The sequence below is a fragment of the Limulus polyphemus genome, unplaced genomic scaffold, assembly GCF_000517525.1.
Source record: "Limulus polyphemus unplaced genomic scaffold, Limulus_polyphemus-2.1.2 Scaffold5356, whole genome shotgun sequence".
Taxonomy (NCBI): domain Eukaryota; kingdom Metazoa; phylum Arthropoda; class Merostomata; order Xiphosura; family Limulidae; genus Limulus; species Limulus polyphemus.
In genome coordinates, this window is record NW_013670966.1 from 1 (window position 1) to 13,545 (window position 13,545).

General features: G+C 30.4%; 1 protein-coding gene across 1 annotated transcript; it reads left to right on the forward strand.

The window, feature by feature from the left end:
• The first annotated feature begins 4,096 nt into the window (after nt 1-4,096).
• Nucleotides 4,097-12,578, forward strand: LOC106472471 (signal peptidase complex catalytic subunit SEC11A). Its single transcript, XM_013933125.2, has 6 exons — nt 4,097-4,268; nt 5,498-5,607; nt 6,257-6,406; nt 8,131-8,250; nt 9,363-9,420; nt 10,703-12,578. Exons 1-6 carry the CDS (start codon nt 4,224-4,226, stop codon nt 10,751-10,753), a joined length of 534 nt encoding a protein of 177 aa, XP_013788579.1. The 5' UTR covers nt 4,097-4,223; the 3' UTR covers nt 10,754-12,578.
• The last annotated feature ends 967 nt before the right edge of the window (nt 12,579-13,545 follow it).

A 13,545-nucleotide genomic window follows, 5' to 3' on the forward strand; every position in this document is an offset into this window, starting at 1 on the left:
GGAAGTGGTTTTTGTCTAGGACTGAGCCATTGTTTTTGGCGTTTAATATTCGCATAGAGAATCCATTTTTCATCACCAGTGACAAGTCTGTCCAAAAATGGTTCACCAGCATTATGCGCCAGAAGAGACGAAGCAACTTTCACACATTGGAAATGATGAACATCGGAGAGTTCGTGAGGCACCCAAACACCTTCTTTATGGAGTTTTCCCATATTCCTCAGATGTTTACGTATTGTTTTATGAGAGACATGCAATTTCAGGGCCATTTCCCGAGTGTGTTGCCTTAGGTTAGACTCAACGAGCGTCTTCAGAGCATCAATATAAATTCCAACATGTCGGCCCCTGCCATCACAGTTTTTAAGGCTAAAGTCACCTGAACGAAATTTGCTGACCCATCGTTAACACTTACGAACGTTCAAAACATATCCATAAACTTCTTTGATATTCTTTGTGGCTTCAGAGGCGTTGTTTCCCTTCTTGTATTCAAACAGTATTACATGTCGAATGTGTGTCTCGTCATGTGCCATCACTATAAGGGATTAGAGTATACTAAACTATACACGTTATATAGGCTACAGTAACGTGACGTTTAGGCGGTTCTTTAACTTTTATATATGATGTACATTTTTTGGGGGGAGGGGTTAATGAAAGTGTTCCAATACGCGACATTAACTTCTTGACGACCTAATATAAGAAAATGAGATTTACTGGGAAGAACATTATTTGGAATGGTAAACTTCGATTGAAAATTTTCCATGAATGTTTACAGAAGTATGTATGGAACATATTTCATCAAGTCAGACTTTGGACACAGATAGAGTTAAGCCAAATATGAATATTTAAATAGTAGTAGACTCTTTGTTTTGTGCTTAGTATATGCATCGCCAGATAAAATAGTTCTTTGAATAATTTATCACCTGTAGCATCTTAGTAGGCTCCAATTCATGCCGGAATGTATCAGTGTAGTTAACATTTTTCCCACAGGATGTATTTGATGTTGCACCACTGAATCTCAATTTTTTCATTATACTGGGAATGTCTCAAAAATTGTTTCCAGTTAAGATGTATCTTCGTATGTCTAACAGCTTCTCCACATGAAGGAGACATCTGGTGTAAGATTTCTATATTGTCTGACAAATGATTCTGGATTTCCTCTAACAGCGGTACTATGAAGTTAACACAACGCTCTAGTATTGCTGTCTCTGCTGCTTCTGGCATGGCATCATCCACCAGTATCTTCTTGGTCTCATATTCAAGTTGGGAAGAAGATCCAGATGGAGCTAGATATTACCTTTGTACTAATGAAACTGTGTCGTAGGAAGTTTTTATACTACGTCTAAGTGATGTGACAGGCCTCACAAGTTCGTCCATTAACCTTGTTGGATCGACGTTATTTTCCTGAAATGATTTGTTGACATCTTCTTTAATAACACGTTAGTGTTTTCATTTTCAATTCAGTTGGAAAACTCTCCTTATTACTGGCTCAAAAGGAGGCCACCTGATCGAGTAGTATCTTATATGGTTAGGGTGGTAATCCATCTGGTCGAGCAGTATCTTATATGGTTAGGGTGGTTTTACAAAACTTGCAATGCTTGGAACAACCTCTAGCTCTTTATTGAAATTAGCCACATGCAGACATCTCGGAAACGTTGCTCCTAGTTTTGGCTCACTTTTCTGACATTTTCCACGTACGCATACAAGTTACTAAACCTTAAACTGTTGAGCAGCGTGAAAAAAAGAAGACTGAAGCATATAGCGTTTAAAGCTTGAATACAAACATTAGTATACAGTTTGAGGTATTAATATAGAAATTTTACCATTAAAAAGCTATTTCGTTAGACGGGGCAAAATAAGCCTTTGTTTAATATGAATAATATATCGTATTATGTAAACACATGACCTATCCATGTTTTGCATTTCATTTAATTTATTTAGTGCTGCATACAAAGCCATTCCATAAAACTCAATGTGTTAGTAGTTCATACAGCCACAATAGGCAGTAGAAATACATATATGGTTAAATATACATGTAGGATGCAAAAGAAAACCAACATTAATGTAATCATAGCTTTTTCTTACTTCAATAACATCTTGTAATATTACTACGACAATAGCACCACTAAGTTAAGTTATATTCAACAAATTTTAAAACAAGTAAAACAGAAACAAATATACAAACGTAAAGGATAAAAGCAATCGATATACAGTTCTAAATCAAATAAACACCTTTAACAATAAAAAATAAAGTATCAACTGTGGGAAAATTTGAAGTTTAAAAAAGAAAATTATTGCAATTTGTTTCCTCCTGCAAAAAATAGTAAACCTAAACAATTTCCAAAAAGAACTGTTAGCTAGTTTTAGTTTGCAAATGAATATGATTACGTCCGACTTGCTAGTTGACAAAATATTAGATATTCTCAACGTTTCAATAATTAAGCAGCAAATGTTAGGAGTCTATATGAATTATGTTCAGTGCTATTGTATGAAACATAACTAAGATGTTGAAGAATCTTCATCATTATTCAGCCGACTGAAGGCTTTGATTCAGTAAACAGAAACTAGAACATTATATAGTTGGATTGTTGTGAGAATAATTACGTAAAATTCGACACTAAGAATATTTTTGTGAATGTAGTTTCCAGAAACCTGTGATTTCGAGAACTCGAAAAGTCCATTGTTTAGTGAAAAAAAATTATATATAACACTAGTTATAGTATGATTTTTTGTTAGATAATAAGATAACAAATTAAGAAGTATAACAGATATAGTAGAAAGCTAACGGAAATTTGACCTTTAAACAACATTTTACAAAAGAAAATATTGCCTTAAATTCAAACTGATTAATCGTCTTTCTGAGACTCAGCGGTAAGTTTATGAACTTACAATTCAGGTTTATTTCTCCGCGGTGGACAGAGTGCACGGGGCCCATTTTGTAGTTTTGCAATAAAAAACACAAACAATTAAAACTATATGATCATTCAAGAAACAATATATTTATAAAAATACGTATTATCAGATGAAGATCTGCGCTAGGAACTATAAAAGTAATCCAAAATCGTCTAAAACAAACATCTCCAATCAAGTACAGCTTTCTCTGCTTTTACTTTGTCTTAAACTAGACACACTATATAATACTATGTTAATTATTCAAACATTAATTCAGAATCTCTGAAAGGATAGAAAATCTTTGGAATTTTTGCCGATGTAAAGCAATTCGTAGTAGATGAATTCAAATTCGATGACCAGAAACTCACTTTGACTCTAATAATTCTTGGAGACGCTTGAATGGGTAATGAAGAAAAGCTTTAATATAAGTTTAACATAACAGCAAATGTACAACGTTTCGACAAGGTTCTGTCATCATCGGGTACAAGTATTAATTTTTTTCTTCATTACCCATTCAAGCCGTCTCCAAGCATTACAATTCGTAGTAGTTTATCATAAACTTCTTTACTGAGCTTCCTCGCAGTCATTTCAGATTTTAATATGTGGTTTGTTAAAAAAACTAATTGGAAAAATGGAGCATATAAATGTAAAGAGAATGAAGCAATTTAGACATTTGAAACTGCTCATATATTACTGGGTTTAAATTATTAACTTAGAGAATTTTAAACTCTGGCCATAAAGTATTCGTTAATAATTTGACTAATTTTCGGAGCTACTTATACATTTATCAAGATTACATACATTTTTCTACAGCTAAAAATATATATGGATCAAACAAATTGAACTACAATGAAAGGTAAAAGCGGGAATAATCACGAATGCAAAATACTCTTTGCTAGCAGCGAAATTAAAACGAAAATTTACAAAATAATTATTTGCTTGTATTTTAGTAATATCCACTATTATTTGGGAAAACAACAGTAAATAAGTCATAAAATAAAACAAATAAAAAAATAAGTCAGAAAGTAAAAAGAAAAAATCGTTGCGTTATATTAATATAAGTTTAAGTACTTTTTTTTCAAAATTATAGTGAAGGAATATTAACATTACAAAAGTCTTATATGTATTTATTTATATACACTCTCAAGTGTAAAATCTAATTTAAAAAAATTAACTTTGTAAACGTTGAATTTACTGTCACCTAGTGGTCAGTTAATAGCCGGAGTATAAGTGACGTGTATGTGAACAGACCCTTGTTACTAGTGTAATACTAGTAACTAATAAGTGACTAGTAGAAAGTAACATATTCTGGTGTTTTATTATATATTATAAACAAAATGCTGGATTTTTTGGAAGATATTAAGCGCATGAATAAGCGTCAAGTAAGATTGAGTCTAGTTAATTTCATTGAATAATGGTTTTGTATATTTAGCACAAGCTATTCACATTTCTAATGTTATTTTCGCTTCAGCCTCAAGCCTAGGAAGTTAGAAAAATTTAAAGTATTAATAATACTAATAGTATTAGTTGTAGTAACAAATTATATATTGAAGTTTGAATTTAGTTTATGAATTTTTCTAAATATAGTTTATGACCATAAACTAATATAATCATTTAAACCAAAGTGTTTTTGAGCACGCAATGGCTAATTTAAGTTAAATTTTAAATGAATCAAATTGCGTAAAGAAAACTATTGAATTATAAACTAGCGTGGTGAGACTTAGAAGTTACTTTTTATTTATAATCAAGATATACTCTGCAGTATGTCAAAGTTCTTGCTTAATTGTATTTTTAAATTTTAGCCTGCTTGTTTGGAAGTATGGTCTGCATTTGTTTAATGTAAACATTTGATAGAGAATTATTTTAAAGTGATTTTCAGCTTCATCTTGATAATGCTTTATTGATATTTGGTGATTCTAGTTTCTACTGGCTAAGGAAGATTACCTGTTTTAATTTAATGGAATGTATTATTGTCTTTTCTGAGCCCTTGTCTGTCAGATATGCATCATTGTTTTGTAGGTTTGATAAGTAGGATCTTTTATGCACACTGAATATTAATTTATTATTATTTGAAAGTAATTGAGACACAATCTCTATCTTATTTATATTCAGCACATTTGAATATCTTGCACTATTGAAACAAAGAAAGCACTGTGAAAGCAGTTTGTGCCTTTCTCTGTACTTTTACTCTGTTTCAGAAGAAGTGTGACTTTCAGTCATGGTCATTCATTGTTCACTGACTTAATATTGAATAAATCTTAAATCACATGCACAATATCACAATAATATATAAATCTGGATAAAGTTAAATAATGTATGTACATTAGTTATTGTGTATGTGTTATATAATTATTATTCAATAGTATTATAAATCTGGATAAAGTTAAATAATGTATGTACATTAGTTATTGTGTATGTGTTATATAATTATTATTCAATAATATATAAATCTGGATAAAGTTAAATAATGTATGTACATTAGTTATTGTGTATGTGTTGTATAATTATTATTCAATAATATTATAAATCTGGATAAAGTTAAATAATGTATATACATTAGTTATTCACGACAAAATGTGTCTTGTTAAGAAATTAAATTATTTATTTACAGCTTATGTATCAAGCATTAAATTTTGGCATGATCGTGTCTTCTGCATTGATGATATGGAAAGGCTTAATGGTTGTTACAGGCAGTGAAAGCCCAATTGTCGTTGTTTTGAGGTAAGGTAATGTCTTATGAATGCATTTCATTTAATGTATATAAATTTATGAATGTGCCAGTTTAATATAACACCACATATGGTTACAAAAGTATATATATATTGTAAACAGATAACTATGTACAAAAATAAAACAACAAAATTTACACTATTTTTAAGTTCTGAATTTCTGTGAAATTAAGTTTATACTTAGATAGAAAGAGGTCAGTGTGATGCTACAAAATATTAAAATTCTGTAGCTGAAATGAACAGATCTGAAAGATATAAACTATTAGCTGAATTTTTCAGTCTTTGAATATAAGCATATATTATTGAACTGTAAAAGTGGAATTTTATGAAGCATTTTCTTAAGTGTTCAGTGTAACTTGCCAAGTCCTAGTGAATAAATTATGATCTTTATCTGAACTATAGGTTAATACTTTTGGAACATTTTATTATTAAACTAAGGGAATACTACAGTGTTGATGAAATAATAAAAAGGTAAATTCCTAAATATTTTATAATAGTAATGTCATATCTGATTTTTTGTCTGCATTTAATTTTCACTTTTGTTACTCATATAGCTGATTTGAGATCAGTAATTTTGTTCACTAAATATTCATTTTTGATTATAGCACTAGTTAAAAATTTATAGAAATACTTTTTTTAAGTGGAAGTATGGAGCCTGCATTTCATCGAGGAGATCTGTTATTTTTAACCAACCACAAAGAAGATCCTATCAGAGTTGGAGACATAGTGGTTTTTAAAGTAGAAGGTCGGGATATTCCCATCGTCCATAGGGTGTTGAAACTACACGAAAAGTAAGACATTAAAAACTGTCTAATTTTCTGAGTTGTTAAATCTCCTACAATTTGTCTGTAATATGCATGACTAAAAAGTATTCCATAAAAGAAAGTAAATTAAGCACACAGTATTAAATTAAAGGAAAAGCTTATAACATGAAAATTAAAGTTTTGTTTATGGATAAAACAAGTAAAATTTTTTTTAATGTTCCATCATTTAATTTATGTTGGTAAACCTATCGAAACATGCATGTTTTTTTAAAACAGCAGTAAGTTTTTAAAAACGTATTACTTGTTTTATTTGTAAACAATGCAGTAGTTAGAATGTTAAATGAGACACAGAGAATAACTGTAAAATTTATTGAATTGTTAAAAGTATTTCAATGAAGCTGAATGAATAAAAACATTCTATAGAACTTATCAATAAGTAAATAAATTCCCAATTCAGAGAAACTCCTCTTTTATTAAATAAACAGAAATAAAACAAAAGATACAAGATTACCATTTGTATCAAGTGTATCTGCCCTTTGCAATATTTAAAGCATAAGCATGGTTGTATATCATATTTACAATATTTGAAATCTGGGTTTATGGGATTGCACCCCTGCCTCTGGTGAAGAACTTGGATGATGGGGTTCATAGAAGTTTTGGATATAATCAAGGATGGAGTACACATGCTTGTTATGGTTCAGATCAGCTGATTGGTCTTTCTACAAGAGAGTGGTGTTGCCATGGTCTTTAAGCCATCATTTTTTAATCTAGACTGTATGAACAGGAGCTCCCTTCTTACATGAAAATACTGTTTATCTGGTAAGCTAGTTATTAGCATTGATAGGTCTTGCTTAAGAATTGTGAGCAACGGCGACTGTCACTTTGCATGACTTTGGCTGTGATTGATCACCTGCTGTAAAAGTACTTTACACCATAACAGAAATACTAATATATTATGTTGTGGCTTGCAGCCTGCTCAGTGAAATTTCCTGAGAGGATAGTGGCCAAACCCAGATGTGTCCACTGTCCAACAATTGTGCAAATCTGTACTCATCTGAAAAAAATGTGTGTCCCAAAAAAGCAGGAGGGTATGTAATAGCACCTGTAATGTGCACTGTTGTTGATATACAATATTGCCTGGAGTGAGGAGTGGTTTTCATTCACCTAATCTACCATTGTAACTGATAACTTCTGAGCGTGTTGAGGCACACTTGTCTGTTCTGCAACAGTAGCAACAATCTGACAGAGTTTATTCTACACACTTCTTACAGTGCAAAGAGTTCATTTTGTTGTTTTTTTAGCTTTTGGGCTGTGCAGAAACATTTGTTTTCTAAAATGACTGGAAATGTGTTGTCAGCTACTGTGGACACCAGTATTGCAAGTGACCTGATTATTTAACACTGGACTTTGACTGCCCTCCTATTGTTAGACTGTGCAGCCTCATGAAAATATTTTTAGTTCTCATGTCCTTTTTTTTGTGACATAGTTTTTTGTATTCTGTAGGCTTCATTGAATTACACCTGCTTTATATGTCAAGGTTATGAGGTCATGGAGACGATCGACTTGTATTCTCGAGGGTGTCTTACTTATTTTTAGGCTGTGTTATTATTGAGCAAAGTTGTTGGAATGTTAAAACAAAATAACTAGTAGTGTAAATTATAATAAGAAAAACATTTAATGTCCAACAGTTAAATTTGTATTTGGTAGATATAATGAAGGATGAAGTAATTTTCTTTTCTTTCTTAATTTAGAGAAGATGGATCTGTTAAAATTCTAACCAAAGGTGATAATAACTCTGTGGATGATCGTGGACTGTATGCACCTGGTCAGCTATGGCTGAACAAAAAGGATATTGTGGGTCGTGCAAGAGGGTGAGATGTTAAAATCTTCTTTGCTCTTAGAAGTGTGGGTGTTGGTTAGCATTCAGAATTCTTGTAGTCTCTAATCTGTTGGGCAGGACTTGTATTAATATCAATGCAAAAAAATTTTTAAAAACTCGGGCAGAGCTTAAATATAGACTTTGTATGATCAATTATAATTTGATATTATAGATGTTATTTTGAAGATACACCATACATTGAATATTGTGTTTGCTAATTTTATATTCTTGTGTGATTTTTGAAAAGTAGGATTTGTCCTTCTAGTTATTAGGTCAACTGACACCAAAACGTTTAGGTTGTAATGGATATCTGTGAAAAATAAATATTTTTACATACTCATGTACATGTGAAAAATAAGTGAATTAACATACTCATATACATATGAATTTTAGTTTGATATTTTAAATATTTTGTTTTAGACTGTTCAATGATTTCTAGATTAATTTTTTAAATTTCATCTACACAAAAAAGCTGATAACAAAGGTTTAAATAAAGCAAAAATGTTAGTATTCATAAAACAATTTGATATCATTGTAGTTCATAAAATATCCACACTTAGAACCTTGGTGTTTGAATAATACGGTGTTAAAATAACACTTTTAAAATAGTGAGCTGTATGTATCTTCTGTATGGTTTAAAAGTCTTCAAGAACTATAATGAATTTATTTTATTCGAATAACATTGAGCAACATTTCTTACAGGTGTTTGAGTGGTCAAATTGGTCAGTGTATCCATGTTTGGTAGTATAAATTTAGGTGATTTGGTATTGTCCACTTGTTGAATGGTAAAATAAATTTTATAACATTACTTTGAAGACATGCTTGATCTCTCTCTTGTAGATAAACTTTTCAAATGTTTTAATAAGTTCATATTTTATAACATTACTATGAAGACATGCTTGATCTCTCATGTAGATAAACTTTTCAAATGTTTTAATAAATTAATATGTATTCAAGTTTGTTGTGGCATTAGAAAATTAAAGCTGAATCTGTACTTAATGGAAAACTTTGGGAAAATTAACCTAAATTCCATAATGCGATAGCTAGGTAATAATATATGCATTTAAAATTCATTAACAGTTTAAAATTTGAAATATATTGCAGGTTTGTTCCATACGTAGGAATAGTTACAATACTAATGAATGACTATCCAAAACTGAAGGTAAGTTATGTAAAGATGACATCTGTTCCTTGTTTTAAGGTTGATTTAATAAAAATGAATCTGCATCCAAATAGTAGTATTTGTTTTAAAGGGTAAGTTTGAGTTAACAATAATCATATAATTGACACTTAACTCTACACCTTCTCTTGTTAGCTTATGATTTTACCCTCTGATTGCACCTTAAAGGTTATTCTTGCCAGGAGTACTTTCTTAACCTCCATAATACATAATTTTGTGTAACTATTTTTAGCATTGTAGGAATGAGTTTCAATACTTGTAATTTAATAACTTATATTTTTATCTTATTTTAACCCCTCTAGTGGACAGTTACCTTGTAAGGATTGACTATAAGATCTGATAAATTTTGTCCTGTTTGTTTCCTTTAAACCTGATCACAACCTATTTTTGTAAATATTTTTTACAGTAGTTTAACCCATATGGAGCAAGCTGAACATTGAAAATTGTCTTACGCCTGTGGTAATATTAACATATATGACAGAAACGTTCATTGAACAATGTAATCCACTATTAAAATAAATAGTAGTTAATGGAATACAATTTTTTAATTTCTTTCAACAAAGAAACATTTTGTGGAATTGTGTTATCAATGGTGATAAGTAGATAAAATGACTGTCCAGTCAAAAATATAAATTTGATACCTAGTATAAACATACTCTTATTATAGTTAAAGATGGGAAAGTGTGACAGATCAAAACAAAGATTTAATAAGCTTCAGCTAATTATGTAGAACAGTGAAAATAACTTAGTCATAGTCAGTGTTTCTTACGACATTCTTTTAGCTGACTTAGACTGAAAAAAGGCAGAATATCAGAAAATCTATTAAGAGCAACAAATAGTGTGTATATTGTTGCTGCTGAGAACAGAGTTTTTGAACTGAAGTGGCTAAATTTGGCTTAACAACCTCAGGCAAAAAGTTAGGATTTTATTCTAAGACTACAAATTAGAAAAATATGACAGTGAATGTGGACCTCCATAATTCTACTGGTATAGATCCAACTGGAACTGTAGATAGTAACCTGTTGGTCCTGCTGTATTCTGCTGGTACAGATCTAATTAGTTACTAGGTGTAGTTCCTACTGGTCCTTCTTTCACTTAGAGTATTCTGTAAGTTGACAGTGGGTGCTGTTGACTAGCTGTTTTCTCTCTAGTCTGTCCCCTCAAAATTAGAGATAGCTAGTGCAAAACAAAACTAAGAAATATAATTTTATTCTGTGTTCAGTTTATTCAATTTTTATTTCTAATTGCTATATTTTTGTTTCAGTATGCAGTGCTTGGATGCCTTGGACTATTCGTTCTAGTTCATCGAGAATGAATTGAGTCAAGATTAAAAGAATTTTATCTCATAATTGTGAATGTTTTAACATGTCATAAGAAGGACATTATGTTACTGTTATTATGTTACTCTGGATAAGGGAATGAAACTTTATTTACAGTTGGGGAAATTCTGATGCCTGAAATCTGTTTCCATATTAGGTATAATTTCAAGAGCCTGCATTTATATTTAAGAAACATTTGTACTTATTGTATAACAGCTTAATTACTTTACAGAGTATTGAATTTAATAAATTCTTATTGGTTTTTCTGTAAAGTGTTATATAGGTCTGTTTGAGAACTAAGAAAGAAATGCAAGATGTTTATTCCTCATATAAAGACAGATATCACAAAGTTGAAATTTAGTGTCTGTGAAGTATCTTTCAAATGTCTGTATTAAGTGATGTCAGATTTAAAGATTTGGTGGTTTTGGGAACATGTTATTTCATATGCTTTTTGAAGTGACTGTATGCATCATCATTCAGCAAAAAGTAATTGACTTTATTTCAAGGTTAAAGTGTATGTTTAGAAATCAAGAATCCCCATGTCAGGTTTTTTTAAAAGAAAGTATCGTGAGTTTTATTGGTGAGATGTTCTAAAGTAGACATTTCATTGGTTAAAGATGAAGTGAGGTAATAAAAGGTTTTCATCCTGTAATCATGATTTATTGATGTGGAGAAATTATTCCATAAATGTGTGTGTCCTTTTCACATAGTTTCACATCAACTAGCTATACCATAAAATACTGAAATTGAAAGAAAATATAATATTAAATAAAATATTTCTAGCATTTGGGTGAATCTATTTGTAATATTTTTTGGCTTGTATATATAATAAAACTAGGATAACAAGCACTCTCATTGATTTATATATATAGATATACCTCTTAAAATTGGTCAAATTTTAGTTTTATACATCAACACAGAGTTTAAAGATGCATATAATCTGGTCAAGGCTTGTTTATGGAAGTTTACTGATAAGAAGTAAATAAAGAATTAATTCATGGTACTCAAGTACAAATTGAATAGTTTCAGACCTACATTTATTACAAAGTGGAGAAATATAAGAATTGTAATCAAAATATGGAAAGTTCTCTGGTTTCCTTGTGAATGGAAACTTGTCAGACATTTATGTGCAGCATAAATCAATGTTTTATCCATTTAACTGTTTCTAGGTGAAAAATTCTCTAAGTTTAGTCAAATTAGGTAATCCTGAAGGATCAATTAAGCTATACATTTACAGTTTTATATATGTGGCTTACTAGAAAAGAAATTCTCTCATTAAGTTAAATATGTATCCAACTTTTTGTAAAGAACAAATATATATATATATATATAAGTAGCAGTTGAACATAGTCTTTGACCTTGTAGCATGAACTTAAACATGCCAAGTACAATTCAAAAATACTATGATATATTGTAACATTTTTACTTTTCTCAGATCTTAATTATACCATTCTTTTTCTGGGTGAATTCATTACCATCATTAATATTCGTTAGAAAGTTATCACTGCCTTTAATTGGCTAGCATTATGTTTCTGTCATCCTCATGTCTAAGGGGTCATCTGGATAGTATATATGTAAGAAGTGGAAATTAAATCATATAGTATATAAAATTTTGGTGCTTAGATACTTAACAGCCATTCTGGTCACGCATGTTTTTCTTAGCTATGTTTTGGAAGATACTCAAAATATAATATAACCTAAAGTTTTCAGTTGAAAGTTTCTTTTCACAGAATTTAGTCCAACAACAGTAGTTTGAATTGGATTTTGTTACATTTTTACACGTGTAGAAGAAATTATTATAATTTGTTTTTTTTTTCACTTCTTAGAAAATATTTCATAGTATGAGCTATAACTGGTAATAATAATTTATTAGCTCTCTTTTTTTATGTCTAGGGTATTTACTGTTATTTTAAAATGTGTTATTGTTTTTAATGTTAGTAAGATTTTATATTCAACCTCAAGCGTAAAAAAAACTTCAGTGAAGACTTTACTGTCAACATTTGTGACACAATAAAATGAGTTTTTCCAGTCTTGTTGAGTGCATGAACCACAACCTGATAGTATTTGGGCTTGAGTCGTGTCGTATCTCTGTGAAAAAGATAAATGAGCACTCTTGTTGATGGGTTAAAGTTCAAGAAAAAAAGCTAATAAAACTAGGATAACGAGCACTCTTGTTGATGGGTTAAAACTTAACAAAAAACCTAATAAAACTAGGATAAAGAGCACTCTTGTTGATGGGTTAAAACTTAACAAAAAACCTAATAAAACTAGGATAACGAGCACTCTTGTTGATGGGTTAAAGCTCAATAAAAGCCTAATAAAACTAGGATAATGAGCACTCTTGTTGATGGGTTAAAGCTCAACAAAAAACGTAATAAAACTAGGATAATGAGCACTCTTTTTGATGGGTTGAAGCTTAACAAGAAACCTAATAAAACTAGGATAATGAGCACTCTTGTTAATGGATTAAAGCTCAACAAAAAACCTAATAAAACTAAGATAATAGCACTCTTGTTGATGGGTTAAAGCTCAATAAAAACCTAATAAAACTAGGATAATGAGCACTCTTGTTGATGGGTTAAAGCTTAACAAAAAACGTAATAAAACTGGGATAATGAGCACTCTTTTTTTGATGGGTTAAAGCTTAACAAGAAACCTAATAAAACTAGGATAATGAGCACTCTTGTTGATGGATTAAAGCTCAACAAAAAAAGGTAATAAAACTAGGATAATGAGCACTCTTGTTCATGGATTAAAGCTTAACAAAAACCTAATAAAACTAGGATAA

Bases quoted from the DNA above. Each gene is read 5' to 3' on its own strand.
- LOC106472471 (XM_013933125.2), top strand. From the start codon at position 4,224: ATGCTGGATTTTTTGGAAGATATTAAGCGCATGAATAAGCGTCAA. The intron at 5,608-6,256 runs GTAAGGTAATGT...ACTTTTTTTAAG, and splicing joins CCAATTGTCGTTGTTTTGAG to TGGAAGTATGGAGCCTGCAT. The intron at 8,251-9,362 runs GTGAGATGTTAA...AATATATTGCAG, and splicing joins ATTGTGGGTCGTGCAAGAGG to GTTTGTTCCATACGTAGGAA.